The 15,591-nt window shown below is 44.4% G+C and overlaps 1 protein-coding gene across 9 annotated transcripts in view; it reads right to left on the reverse strand.

Annotated features, from left to right (window-relative positions):
* The window catches only part of NSMAF (neutral sphingomyelinase activation associated factor), a 60,445-nt gene extending 48,043 nt beyond the window's left edge, over nucleotides 1–12,402 (reverse strand). For all 9 annotated transcript variants that reach the window (XR_009536561.1, XM_060128518.1, XM_060128516.1 and 6 more), the window contains exon 1: nucleotides 12,283–12,402. Coding sequence is in view for 8 of the 9 variants with exons in the window: in XM_060128518.1 (XP_059984501.1) it covers nucleotides 12,283–12,341 (59 nt within the window). In the remaining variant the exon portion in view is untranslated. The remainder of the gene's footprint in view (nucleotides 1–12,282) is intronic.
* Between the last annotated feature and the right edge of the window lie 3,189 nt (nucleotides 12,403–15,591).

Raw genomic sequence — 15,591 nt, forward strand, 5'->3', positions numbered from 1 at the left:
TGAAAACAAACTGGACCAACAGAAAAATAACTCATAAATTAAAAATGATGACAGCGGGAACTAGCCTTACCATCAAAACAGGCAATTTTTATTGGCCTGTTGTACATTTTAAAATCCATGAGCAAGAATTCATCACAGGCTAAACTGCCAGAGGTCAGTGTAAAATGCTCACTGTTAACACTTACTCTGAATTTCGGAGCAACCACAAAAGTTCAGATTGGTAGGAGCGTCCTCTGATGCCCGAGATAATTTCCAAGAAGGTATAAATCAGAGAGATACTAAGTACCTTGGCCCTTACTTTTAGCTTGTATTAATAAGTTGAAACCTTTTGCTTGGGCTGGAGCTATGCAACCGTCTCTCCTTCTTCCTCTCCCCACTCCTCCTCTTAGAGAGAGGATAAAATAACTATTCGTCAATAAGACAATGGCATAATTTTGTTGCTATAAAAATAGCCTTCATATGGGCTTCCCTGGTGGCGCAGTGGTTGAGAGTCCGCCTGCCGATGCAGGGGACACGGGTTCGTGCCCCGGTCTGGGAAGATCCCACATGCCGCGGAGCGGCTGGGCCCGGAAGCCATGGCCGCTGAGCCTGTGCATCCAGAGCCTGTGCTCCACAACGGGAGAGGCCACAACAGCGAGAGGCCCGCGTACCGCAAAAAAAAAAAAAAAAAAAGGCTAAAACAGTAAATCTTAGGTATGTGTTTTTTTAAGCTTTTTTCTGGATTTTTAAAAATTTTATTTAAGTATGTGTTTTTTATGCCAATAAAAATATAATCACATCAGCTATTGTATGACTAAAGTCATTATTTTGGTAAATGAATTATATCCTCCTTAATTTACTAATATGCCTATTTTGTAAGTAATGTAAAACACATGATAAAGGGATATAACCACATCATTATTCAAAGGATTAAGAAACTTTTCTGAGTTTATTTTTTTTCTTTTTACTTAAGTATTCAATTATACCTGCTTGAAAGTTTTTGTATGTAAAAAGTATTACTGTAAAGTTTCATGGTGTTCTGAACAATGATTTTCAAAGTGCATTCCATGGAGTAAAACGTTCCAAGTTTTAAAAAAAAGTAAAAATAAAAACACTTTTATAATTTTATGATCTCCCTCATTAGTGGTGTATCAGGCTGTAAATTATCTCTTTAGGAGACTCGGGGCCCTGCTCCTGGGTATTCCTTAGTTTACTCCATCTTTACAGAGGTGTAGTGACATTTTCTTTAGATAAACTGACTCCTTCCGCAATTTAACTTTCCTGAAAAAGATGCTGTCCCATCCTCGTGTCACCTAAATTGCAAAGCATACTGTTCAACACTTAACCAACAACGTAAGACAAGTTCACCCCAGGCCAGCCCTCAGAGTTAACCCTGCCTTCACGGCTACCCAACAATTATTCAACACTCTGTTGATAAACAGTATTTATAATGGAGCCAGAAGATTTTGCTAGTCAATCATTTCTCTAGTTGGAGATGTAAAACTAGCTGCACTGTGAAGAGGATTGTGAGACCGCAGGAAGCGCCAGGACACCTTAGTGACACGTGCACGGCGGCAGAAAGGGCCCGAGTGGCCTGTATTTGCATCTCTCCTCTGAACACCCCACTATCCTTGGATTAAGCTAGACTGTAGGGCCCCCACTACCTAGAGAGCTGGTTGAACTAAACTGGGCATTTTTGGTAAGCTGCTTAAAATGGCCTCTGAAACAAGGAATGAATTAAGAAAATGTTTAAGAGACAAGAACACTGTCCTGTGACCCACTGTTAGAAATGTGCCCCCAAGAATACATCTGACAGCAACCTCTGAATAGGCAAACAAATCTTACCTAACTATACGAACATCCATTTCTCCTTTCTCAATTCTGCTATTAAGACATCACAAAACCAAACCTTATTCTCTGCGAGCGTTCAGCTGAACTAAATCGACTGCATTTTCCTGACCTACCAGTCAGAACTCTGTCAAAAAAGATCAGATTAGCATGAAATGACTGCATACTGAATTCATGCTGGAGACAGATGACAACTTCCTCTCCTAGCCGTTTATAAAAATCTGTCTGATCTAGAATTAGCACTCAACCTACTTATGCACATATGCTCTTTCTGCACCTTTCCAAGTTCCTAGATCATGGAAACATGCCGTGGTTCCAAACTCAAACTCTCCCAGGAGTTTACACCAGGAGACCTAGGCACATGGGTGTCCTCTGCATCTTAACCCATCTTCTGAAAGTCTAGCCTGTCACTTTCAGTCTGATGGTATCATTAATAGAATACAAAATAAGAGCCACTTCCTCTGTCATGAGTAATATTTTACACTGCTGGGCTGGGCCGGGCCCTAGGCAAGAGCCTAGGTTTACACACAACTTCAGGAGACTTAAAAAAAATATATATATATATATTTTTAACCTGTAGCATCGTTTAAAGCAAGCACTCCTCTGGGGCTTTAACTTTCTTGATGCTAACTTACAGTACTGTGATATCCTCTTAATCTGTCCTTGGTTGTTGCCCTTCTTGCTTTATATTTTTTTTAAAAAAATTATAAGCTCGGAGGAATACTACGTGTACCACCACTCTCTGTTTATTTGCTTGTCTGATTTTTTTTGTAACTCTTCACCAAAGACCATTTGGATTCGACGTTCTGAATTCTATTTCTGACAGTTTGACAAACTTCCTAGGTCAATATCCTTTTCAGAACTGTCCAGTAATGATCCTGTTTTATTCCCCTTCCTGGAAACTTACAATATCTGCCTTCTGAAAAATTTAGTTTCTATGCATGTCAGAATCCTTCTTAATCCCCCTGGGCTTCAACAATAAATAACTTGATACCACTGCCCTTTCTGATGGTTTCTGTCATTGCTGCTTAATGACTCTTTAATACTCAGAATTTTGCAAAGTTCTCAAGCTCTCTGCCTTAAAATAATTTAAAATTTCAACAAGGGAAGGCAAGGAACGGGAATTAGATCTCATCAAGCTTCGGCTGGGTGAGGTCTCTCATTTTCTGTGTTGCCACTTCCTGTTTTCAATCTCCCTCAGGTACACATCCACCATTTTTTTCCACCCACTTGGGTGGCCTGTAACAAATGAACAATTATGTTCTCTCTGTTCCTCTTTCCCATAAGTCCTCCGGGTTTTTCCGCGTGGTTCACGGACTCCCCTGCAGATGCAGATCTTCAGAGCCCACTGCCTCACCTCCTAATGGGTCTCCCCTTTTTGAATAGGTCTACAGCTTTTTAGCACTAGATTCTGATCTTGAGTCCCATCCCATCAAGCTTCAGTGACACCTAAACACATATTAATCTCCTTTTGTAATAAAAATTGACTCATTTTATTATCCATGTTCTATGCATTTTTGCATAGAGACATCTGAGTGATTACATATTATTTCTAGTCCCTGAACCAGTTGTTTTCTCATGTAAATTACTGGCCCTTCCCCCCTGGAGCAGCATTTCATGCCCGCTGTCCCCCAGGGTAACCAATTTCACTATTTCATCTGGCCCTCTGATCCCTTCCCTTGGGAGTAAGTTTAAAACTCTATCAGACTCTCGGAAATTACGTTCTCCTTTGACTATGTGAGACGCAGTTACTTCCTGGCCAAGATGGCGCAGATGCCGAAATGCCTTTCACTGACACCATCAACAACCTGTGAGAACAAATGGCCACGGTTTCACCTAAGCTCTCAAAGTCTTTCAACTTCTTCACCAGGGGTCACAGCCCCAGGGAGGATACTTCCGAGAGCCTTCTCTACACTATCAAGAAGATAAAAGCTGGAAGATAAGTTTGAAGGAACAGACAACACGGAATCTAGATGAATGCTTAATTACTGTAATCTACAACTAGTGCTTCCCGAACTTCAAGCATCTGGGGATCTTGTTAAAATGCAGATTCTGGGGGACTTCCCTGGTGGTCCAGTGGTTAAGACTGTGCTCCCAATGCAGGGGGCCTGGGTTCGATCCCTGGCCGGGGAACTAAGATCCCACGTGCTGTGTGGTGCAGTCAAAATAAAAAAATCAAATTTTAAAAAAAAGACAGAAAAAAAGCAGATTCTGATGTGGAAGATCTGAGTGGAGCCTGAAATTCTGTACTTTCTAACAGGTTCCCAGGCGGAGCTGAGGGGATGGCCCATGGACCACACGTAGTAACACGGTACCAATGTCGCCATAAACCAGGCGTGGAGCGTTCCTGAATCGTAGTAAGTTTCAGAGATACCATAAAACAAGCACTGGCCTAGGATTTAAAACAGCAGCAGCACACTGTGGTAGAAAAGCGGCTGGACTGGCTCAGAGGACATCTGCTCTAGGCTTGGCTTTGCACATCTTGGCTTTGGACTTTTAGCCAAACACTTTGCTTACCCAGGCCTCCAGCTACAAAGTGAGGGGAGGGAGCTATAGATTAGATTACCTCAAGAGTCCTTCCTTAACCAGTGGGTTTACAGATTAAATAAACCTGGGCCTAAAGAAATCAGCAGGAATTCCATTTCAGGCATCACGGCAGATGAGATGTCCAAAGACATCTCGATACAGATCCTCTAAAACTGCTGGATAAATTGCTAAAAATTTCAAATGCTCAGCTGAGGTGATAGAAAAGTAAGGGAAAGTCTTAGAAGAAACAAAAGCCAGCAGGCACTGGAGCAGTCTTTTCCCAACTCTGAGTAACAGAGCCTGAATTCAGGAGGGGACAGTCATGGGGGGAGGGGGAGGGAGTAGAAAAAGCTAGGAGCCCTAAAGTAACACCCTTTGAGGGTGGAAATAAAAAACCACCCACCCTACTTTCCCCAGAGGGATATGGTAGGACCTTGGCTCTGGGCTGGGGACAAAATAAGTTTCCTTTAGAGCCTGAAACCACAAGCCTGCCTTGACACAAATTTGGGGTTAGAATTCACACTACCTTTTTAGCCGAATAAAACTCAAAACAAACCACTGTGGTCTCTCCCCCAACCCCAGGCAGATATACACGCAAACACTTTCTGGGAAAATACACTTTAAATCCAGATCTCCAAGAATTCCCGAAAATAACTCAAGGAACAAAAAGGCCACAATCCAAAATCATAAATCAAGTGAGGAAGTAAGATTACTGAATGGAGGTCAGTACAAGAAGCAAACTACTCAATGAAACCTGTAAAGGCTACAGATAATTATTTTCTGTATCTGATCGTTACAAGGATAAGTTTAAAGAAATAGAAGGACATCAAAAGTACAAGAAAGGAACACACTTTCATCAAAAATGATCAGGCAATTGTAAGCAACCCAAACAAAACTAGAAAATTTAAAATATAATAAGTGAAATTAAAACTTTAGAGGGATAGACAGCAAATTAGGCAACTAGAAGAAAAAAATTAGTAAACTGTAAGATGGATTTAAATAAGCCACAATGCAGCACAGAAAAAAGATATGTATTAAACAGTCATGTTGAGATATTAAAAGAATGGGGAGAAGCAATATTCCAAGAGCTAAAGGCTTGGCTACAAATTTTCCAAAACTACTCCAGCTTTAGGAACCCCATCCAGGAGAGATGAATAGAAGGAAATGTCTGTATAGACAAACAGCAAAACACTACAAAGAAGGGACCTTAAAAGCAGCCAGAGAAAAGGCAGATTCCTTACAAATAGCAGTGAGACGAATGACAGGCGTTTGTTGCAGGCTGGTCTCCCAGAATGGAGGGTGGCCACCCACAAAGCTCCAGAGAGACCTGCCCTGACCTGTGTTAAAGGCAACAGTCTGGGTCAACAAGACTGAACCCCTGGGACTTCCCTGGTGGCACAGTGGATAAGACTCCGTGCTCCCAAGGCAGGGGGCCCAGCTTCGATCCTTGGTCAGGGAACTAGATCCCGCATGCGTGCCGCAACTAAGGAGCCCGCCTGCCGCAGCTAAGACCCAGCACAACCAAATAAATAAATACATATATAAATATTAAAAAACAAAACAAAACAAAAACAAGGTTGGACCCCAGTACCTTAATCATGCCAGAGGAAGTGCTGGCAGCTCCCTAACCATGAACACAGACACGTGAACCTACCCGACCATATTATGCAGACTCAAGTGCAACACTTAGCCCCCAGTCAAGCCAGGGAAGGGACCAGGCCAACCCACAGCCACAAATGTCGCACTGGGCCTGGCGAGCAAGGTTCCATCACAGTGTAACTCCGCTGTGTCCCAGCCCTGGGTCACCCCATGGGGTCCAGGCTTCTCCTGGAGTCTGCAGCCTGACCCTGCCAGGGAGCTAAGAGCCACACCAGGAGGGCACGGCGCATCTGTCACTGACCTCCCTCTCCTGTGCTGAGTCTCCCCCACCAGTGCTGCCCCAGCAAAAGCCTGACGCATATTCCTGGCCATTCGCCTTCCTTTGCAGAATCTTCAAAAGGCTGAGAGAAGTATACATCCAGCAAAACCGATTTTCAAAACAAGGGCAATATAGGGACATGTTCAGACAGACAAAAACAAACATAGTTTACTATCATCAGACCCTCATCAGGGGAACTTCTAAAGGACATTCTTCAGGAAAGAGAAAATTCTGTAGGGAAGATATTATATGCAAGAAGGAATGCCAAGACAATGGTAAATATGCATGTAAACTATACAAGCATTAACTAAATAATTATAATGTCTAATTTGTAGGCTTAAAATATATTGAAAATACTGGACAATGACAGACTATAATTTTTTTTTTTTTGCGGTACGCAGGCCTCTCACTGCTGTGGCCTCTCCCGTTGCGGAGCACAGGCTCCGGACACGGAGGCTCAGCGGCCATGGCTCACGGGCCCAGCTGCTCCGCGGCATGTGGGATCCTCCCGGACCAGGGCACGAACCCGCGTCCCCTGCATCAGCAGGCGGACTCTCAACCACTGCGCCACCAGGGAAGCCCCAGACTATAATTTAAGATGGGCCAACAGGAATTAAGTGTTCCAAGGTCCCAATATTGTTAGGAAGGAGGGTAAACAGAATGATTAGCCTCAGACCTTAAGTTAAATACAAATGTTAAAATTTCGAGGGTTAGCACTAGAGAAACAGAAACAATACGTAACTCCCACACTCTTCAGGACAAATGAAAGGGAACAAGGGGATCTTAGTTAATCCAAACCAAGGAAAAATAAGGAAAAATTAAAGAACAAAATAAAAAAGTAAAAATGATTCCAAATAAATTGGTAATATTAACAAATGTAAATGGACTAATCTGTCAAGACAAGAAGTATCAGAACAAATTAATAAAAAGTTCAACTACCAACTCTAAGAAATAAGCCTAAAATCTAAGGACAAGAAAAGTTGGAAGAATGAAAAATTATATATAATGCAAATAACCAAAAGAAAACTAATATAGTTATATTAATATCAGACAAAATAGAAAAAGAATCATTACTAGGAACAAGGAGGTCATTATCCATTGATGAAAGATTCAATCTGCTAAGAAGACATCAATTCTAAGTTTAAATAGACTTAGTAACATACCCTGAAAATAGTTATAGCAGAAATTGATAGAAATACAAGGTGAAGTTAGCATCATGAACCCTCTCTCAATCAGAAAAAATTCAAGATCTAAATAACTAACAAGCTTAACGTAATAGATATATATACAGAATCCTGTACCAATATTAATATACATCTATTTTCCACCTCACATCAAACATTTGTGAAGATTGACTACATACTAAGTCATAATACAAAACTTCAAAGTATTAGTATTATACAGACCCCATTCACTGAACACACGTTAAAAAATTAAAAAAACAAAAAGATAACTTGCAAAATCCATGAGTTGGAAATGTTAAATATCTGATGAGAAAAAGATGAAATCACAGTGGCATTTAGGAAAAAACCAAGCGATGAATTCCTTAAATGCCCATTTTATATCACATTTGAAAAACCATACAGCCAACACACTCAGAATCCATTTATGGGAGATTCTGGTGTTTTCTTAAATGGTAGCCATTTTGGAAGATGCTAATTTGAGACAGTAATAAGGGAATAAGATGGTAGGCTAGTAACGCATTTTGGGTAAAGCCAGTATAAATTCTAAGTTAATCAAAAAATTAGCAACATTTATTTCCACTTTCACTGTTTTTTTGTTATGTAAGAAAAGTAACTATGATGTAAAGAAATAGGATTTATGTAGATTTCTCTCAGCCCATCAGCAGTCTTGACTAACTGAGCGCTGATTCTGCAGTTTACCTCCATTTTCGACACCTGGCAAATCCCAGAGAGGTATTCAAGGAATAGGATGACCAGTCTTAAAAACGAAAGATTAAACCAGAGTCTAGCAAATCACTTTGCCACCTCAGCAAGTATTTTCAGTGTAACAAACACAGAACCAATTGACAAAATAAACCTATTAAGTAAAAGACATTTAATATCAGCCAAGAAATTTAATATCAGCATAAGCAAGAGAATTATCCACACATGGCATGTCTGAAGCAAAGAGGAAGTCTAAGGAATGCCTGTAGAACGATTAATGCAATATGTGAGCCCAATACAGAACTCATAATCATCACATTTTATCCTGGAATGACAACTTACAAGCCACAGCTAAGCAATTTGTTCTGTGACACTTAGAGAGAAAACGGACTCTCTTCCAGTGGGGACATGCCTCAACTATCTCAATTTCTATATCATCCAAAACGAAAACAGCTGTGGTTCCCCCACACCACTCCTAGATGTGAACGTAACAATATACAATTAGCTTACTCCTAAATCTTGAAATAGAAATATCTTAAGTAGCAGCTGTTTGTAGAATACCCTCGTATGCTAGCCCACTGTACACATCTGCCTTTCCCGACAATTCCAAGGGAAGCGATGTGAATTGTCTTTTTAGATTTGTTTGCATTTATCTTAACACCTGCAATGGACATTTTAGAACACCAGTAAGATCAACATGGCTCCTTCCCACTAAGTCTTAAGCGGGATAACACTGTACTTAATCTGAATAGCCAGTACCTCTTGTTTTCTAATACTGAAAACTACCCAGAGCATTTCTTTACAGCATCACCAATAAATGATACCACTGTATAGCCGTTTAAATCAGAAACCTGAGAGTAGGACTGCTAGGTTTAGCAAGTAAAAATACAGGACACCTAGTTAAATTGGAATTTCAGATAAACTACAAACATTTTTTAGTATAAGTACGTACCAAATATCACATGGGACATACTTATATAAAAGGTTACTCACTGTTCATCTGAAATTCAAGTTTAACTGGGCATCCCGTATTTTATCTGAGAACTCTAAGCTGGTATTCTTCCTCTATTACCTTCTACATGCAGTCCACTCCGCCAAGACCTATCAGTGCTACTTCCTAAAAACATCTAAAATCCATCCACATGGGCTTCCCTGGTGGCACAGTGGTTAAGAATCCGCCTGCCGATGCAGGGGACATGGTTCGAGCCCCGGTCCAGGAAGATCCCACATGCCGCGGAGCAACTAAGCCCGTGCGCCACAACTACGGAGCCTGCGCTCTAGAGCCCACGTGCCACAACTACTGAGCCCATGTGCTACACCTACTGAAGCCCGCGCGCCTGGAGCCCGTGCTCTGCAACGAGAAGCCACCGCAATGAGAAGCCCGCACACCGCAACAAAGAGTAGCCCCCGCTCGCCACAACTAAAGAAAGCCCGTGTGCAGCAACGAAGACCCAACACAGCCAAAAATAAATAAATAAATAAATAAAAAATAAAAATCCATCCATTTTTCTCCATTTCTTCTGCCACCACCTTGGTCTAAGCCACCAATCTAAGAATCTCCCAACAGCCTCTCTGCTTCTACTTTTGTAGAAATATCACTTATTCTAAATATATCAGCATTTATTTCTCTTAGTGTGAAGCTGATGCTAACTTCAAGCTTCTCCTTTCTGGATCATTATTGGGTAGCAGTAGAAATCTCAAATCTCTAAAGCAGCGTGACAGGGACCAATGAAACTGCAACTCTGAAGAGGTGAGGCTTTCATGGTGACCTCTGAAACAGTTCCAAGGAAAGTAACAGTTCTCTTGGGTATGCCGGAGTCAATGACCTGTCAATCATTTTGCTAAATGGTGTTTATTGCCACAAAGAGATAAGCTAGGGGAAAAAACCTGTGCAGCCAAGGTAAATTTGGGGCTCAATAAAGTTGGTTTAAAATACTCATCTTGGGACTTCCCTGGTGGTCCAGTGGTTAAGAATCCATCTTGCAATGCAGGGTACGTGGGTTCGATCCCTGGTCAGGGAACTAAGATCCCACATGCCGCAGCACTACTGAGCCCTTGCACTACAACAAGAGAGCCCATGCGCTCCGGAGCCCACACGCCACAACTAGAGAGAAGCCCGCGCGCGCTGCAACAAAGAACCCACTGCAACGAAAGATCCCATGTGCTGCAACTAAGACCCAATGCAGCAAAAAAAAAAAAAAAAAACCCACCAAATAAATATTTTAAAATAAAATAAAATACTCTTGTCTTTCAGAGAGAATTCTAAGATTTAGAAAGAGACTGCTTGATTGTGAGACATATTCCTGTCATTTAAACTGCTATTCTAGGGACACCATCCTGGTTAGTGTACCCATCAACCCAAGGTTGCAAAGCCACGGGGCAGGGCATTAGAGAATTTGGGCAGTCAGGAAGTAGGATTCAAATAAAAATATGTAGCACTGACTTTTTCCGATTACCGATGCTTAAGAACAGTTGCTGCCTCCTGACTGATGAATAATTATTTTGTTGTGAGAGCTACAGTCATCCCTGAGGGCTGCTAGCCTGTCACGCTGCCCGATCAATGGATACCAACAAAGCAGCTTATACACAGAAATGCCAGGGCGGACTTTAAGATTGGTGTGACGCTGCAGAGCTGCACAAGCTAACCCAATTAAACACAAATTACTGTCGTAGAAATAACTGGCAGGTCTAAAGAAAGCAGGATTCCCTGTATACCAAAGAAGCCATAGAATTGTTACAAATGACTCCTAGATCATAGAACATGATGGCAACTCAAGTGTTTCAAAGTTCTTACAATGTAAATGTGAACATTCATCTATTTAATACAGAATACCAAGTCTTAATGTTGTTGGTACTGAACAAAGAAACTATTCACGCTCTCTCCACATGAAACAAGCATTACAGACGAAGTCCCAAAAGCCTCTTACAAGAGTGAGTTACTTCATTCAGGATCCAGTTATCACTACTCAATAAACAAGCCTGTCTGTGGATAAAGCCTAATCACGCTACCAAAATCGTTCTTGGAAGCCCTATCCAAGATACGTTTTTTTGGTATATCTTCTTCTCTACAGTGGAAAATGAAATTCCAGGCTATGGATATCCTGGCAGAGGCCAACATTAGAGATGAGAAAAGGGTATGAATGTTTGCACCGGGGTCCAGTCAATCCCCATACAAAGAAGTGTGGGCGCTGCAAGATCGCACAAGCCTTAAAGTCTGCACTTGTTATCTCATGTACAATCTGCTTCGTTGGTCCCCACTGATCACACAACACCAGGGCAGGCTAGCAGCACTCCGAGATAACTGGCTCCCACATCCAAAACACTCTGTGTAAAATGACTCATTCCCAGCTCCTTTTGGCACCTGGGACCACAGACCCAAGGACCAGCAAGCTGTCTCACTAGAAAAGCCCTGGAAGTCTACTTAGAAGAAGTGAGCTTTCTCATAAGGGACTTCTTCCCTTGGAGGCTGAGGATCAGAAACTCTTGAACCATAACTGCTTCGAGGCCATTTCAGCCTTTGCTCGTGGGACCCCAAATCCTCACCGGGATGCCGGTGACCATGACTGTCGTGCCTCAGCGCTCAGGAGTTCAGAGCCTTCACATGCACTTACAATAAGGTCCACTGCTCGGCAGACAACGTCTAGCGAGTTGGACCCGGGCTTTTCTCAGAATCAGGCCTCCCTCGGAGGCTGTCTCCCAGCCCAGGAGAGCAGGGATCTGCCCAGGCATTTACTTGAGGGCTCAAGTCCGCGGTAACAAGGCGCGGTGATGCGGGGCACCTGCGTCTACCCCGCAGGCGGGGGGTCCCCGAGCCGCGCGGTGCCGCCCGAGAGTACAAGCCGGCGGCAGGGGGCCGAGCGCTGGGACCCGACGCCTGGGGCCTGGGCGTCGGGGGTCCGCCGAGCCCACTTACACCCCACGCCCCCACCCACCCCCGCGCGGCCCCTTCCGGGTGAGCCGCGCCGCGGCGGCGGGACCCGCGTGGCCGGCCGGGCTCCGCCTGCGCTCGGCTCCGCCGCGGTATGGGCCCCGGTCCGGCTCCCGCTGCTGCCCCCGCGGCCTCGGGCCCCCAGCGGGCCCGGCCTCCGCCCGCGGCTCGGCTCTTCCCCGGGGCCGGGCGCTCACCTCTCCTTGGAGTAGAGCTGCAGCTGCTGCTCGCGCCGCTTCTTCCGGATAAACGCCATGGAGGGAGGGAGGAAGGGCGGCGCGGGCGGGCGGGGCGCGCGCGGCTCCGGCTCCGGCTCGGACTCCTCCGCCGCTCCGCTGCGCCGCCGGCCGAGGAGGTCGGGGAGCCGCGGAGGCGGGCCCGGCAGCCGGCCTGCGAGGCCCGGCAGGGAGAGCAGGCCTGCGGCCTGGCGTCCCGAGCGGCGGCGCTGGCGTCCCGGAGCCCACGCTGCGCCCGGCGTCCGGCAGCGCTCACCGCCGCATCTTCTCGGCGTGGGGACTCGGGGCGCCGTGACTCAGGCCGGAGGAGGGGCGCGCAGTCACCCGAGGCGCCCCGAGCTCAGCCGCCGGGTGCCCGGGACACAGAGGCCGGCCTAGGGTCTCTCCTTAGACCCCAAACGTCCGCTGCTTCACCAGCTACCCCGCAGCTCCGTTTCGCTACTTTACGCTTGAAGACGGAAGACAGCCCGTGATCTCTGCCAATTTGTTGGCCACAGGGGTTCCGAATAACATTTGGGCCTTTTATCTCTTGGTAATTGAAATAATTAGTCACATGACTTTCTCTTTTTCTTAACAGCTTTATATAACTCACATGCCAAATAATTCAGCTGTTTATAGTGTAGCATTCAGTGGTGTTTAGTATATTCACAGGTATGTCCAATTATCATTAGGGTTGAAACTGAGCAGGACCCGCGGGGCTGGAGGATCCTGGGTACCAGAGCCTTGTCGTGCTCCATGTTTTTTGTTTGAAGAAAAAGGCTTTGGTCTCCTAGGCCTTCCCTGCGTTGCAAAGGGCAGATTCAAACAGCTACTAATCAGGGAAGTGAGGGATGGCAGAAACAAAGGAATAGCAGTCAAACAATAGCGCTTCTACAAAGCAAAGCCCTAGTTCCTCCTTAAGGGAAACACATAAGCTAGCTCTGAGCTCAGAATCCTATAGGAACTAAGGCCCCCAACCAGGTGGAGGATGGTAACTTCAGGCTGAGCCCAGGGTTCCTGGAGCTCCGCCCTGTGACCTCCACCAACCAATCAGATAAGTCACACACCCTTCGTCGCTCACCCCAAATTTCGCCTATAAAAACCCTTCCCTGAAACCCACCCAGGGAGTTCAGGTCGTTTGTGCATGGGCCATCGGTTCTTCTCGGCTGGCCCCTGCAGTTAGCCTTTCTCTGCCCCAGACTCTGACGTTTTCAGTTTGCGCGGCCTTACGGTGCGTCAGGCCCGCGAACTTGGGTTTGTCAGCGTAGTTTTGGAACGTTTGCACCACCTGAAGAAACCCACCCACCAATACCCTTTAGTTATCCCTGCAAGCCTCCCAACCCCATCAAACACTAACCAACTTAGTCTCTAGGAATTTGCCTATTCTGGACATCTCATAAAATGCAATTATAGATTATATAGCCTTTTATGTCTGGCTTCTTTCATTTAGCATAATGTCTTCAAGGTTCCTCTCAATACTGTAAACAGATAGGGTTAGGGGGTCCACAGAGAAAGTGAACCAGGCATGGCTTTCTTGACATAAGCCTAAGCCATTTTGTGATCTAAGCCTGGACACAATGCTTGTCCTTGAACCGGTCTCAGTAATAATGAACTTAAGAGAATAAAAGGACAAACTTATCAGGCAGGAGAAGCGACAACAGCAAAGATAACAAATCAGTTGTAAAGACTCCCAGTTCTATTTCAATGGTAAAGACTAGCTTAAAACACTGCCTTGAGCCGTTTTGCAGAATTTAAATCCCACCTCCGGTGCCCAACCACCAGATCAAGTGGAATCTAAGGGATGATGACGGTGACCTTTTCTGACCCTCGACTTCAATCAACTGAAATTTGGACTCTGCCTACTGTCAAGCCCCTTCATGAATATGCATGTACCCATAGCACAGGACTTCCCTAATTTTGTTGTTTGGAGAGACACTGCTTTAGGAAACGCTCGCAGTGTTCTCCTTATTCACTGCAAGTCATAATAAACCCTTTCTTCTCCCAGTCTTTGGCTTGGTTGTGTCTTTTGCCTCTACACCCACCAAGAGGTGAACCCAGTTTTCGGGTAACAGTACGTCATTCCTTTTTATGGCTGAATAATACTCCATTGTATGGATTTACCACATTCTGTTTATCCATTCAGCAGTTGATGAACACCTCAGTTGTTTACACCATTTGGCTATTATGGATAATACTATGAACATTCATGTACAAGTTTTTGTATGGACATATGTTTTCATTTCTGTTGACTACACACCTAGGAGTTCCATTTCCACCAGCAGTGTATAAGGATTCCAATTTCTTCACTTGTTATTATCTAACTTTTTGATTATAGCTATCCTAGTGGATGTGAGTTATGACTCCTTAATATATCCTAAGAATGAGCCTGTGGTTGTTCACCTTTGAGGGATTCTTAAATAACAAACTTTAAGTTGTATATATGCTGACACACACCTAATATTGTCTTACAGACCAGGTTCTGAAGGGTTAAATTTTTAAAGCTTCAAGGTCAATGTGTATTTCAGCTCTCTAGTATGTGGAAAACAATATGCATAAGGTGGCCACCATTACAATTTTTTGGAATGAATAAAGGTACGTGGGTGCCCTGTGACCTGGATTGAGGCTAATTGAAACCGTGGACCTCATATTAGGACTTGAACCCAAGTGCCAGGACTGGAACCCAGCCAAAACCCAAACTGGGACTTGAACCCAGGATCTTTTGAGATCACACGCCTGGTCTCAGGACTTAATGAAGCTCAGGTTCTTTATGTCTCATCACAGAAAGAATTCAGTGAGTGGCAAAGTGATGCCTAAGAAGTTAACTTATTCAGAGAGATACACCCTCCACGGACAGAGTGTGGGCCATCTCAGAAGGCGAGAGGGCCCGAAATATGGGCTGGGTAATTTCATAGGCTAATGAATGGGAGGATTGTTCCAACTATTTGGGGGAAGGGGTGGGGTTTTCCAGGAACTGGTCCACTGCTCACTTTTTAGCCTTTTATGGTCGGCCTCGGAACGGTCATGATGCTGGTGGGTGTGTCATTTACCTTGCTAATGTATTACAATCAGCGCATGAGGCTCGAGGTCTATGGAAGTTGAATCTTCTGCCTAGCTGGACCTGGTTGGTTCTCACCAATTTTTGTCATGTCCTATGGCTGTATCATTCTTTCACGGGTCCCTCCTGTTTTGTAATGACCAAGTGCTACACAGAACCTACAATGTAAAAAGATGTTGGCAATATTAGCCCAGTGTTCCTATAGGAAATTGTGATGTAGTCGGGTAGCCAAGACA

Source organism: Lagenorhynchus albirostris, chromosome 17 (assembly GCF_949774975.1).
Source record: "Lagenorhynchus albirostris chromosome 17, mLagAlb1.1, whole genome shotgun sequence".
In the NCBI taxonomy this organism is placed as follows: Eukaryota; Metazoa; Chordata; class Mammalia; order Artiodactyla; family Delphinidae; genus Lagenorhynchus; species Lagenorhynchus albirostris.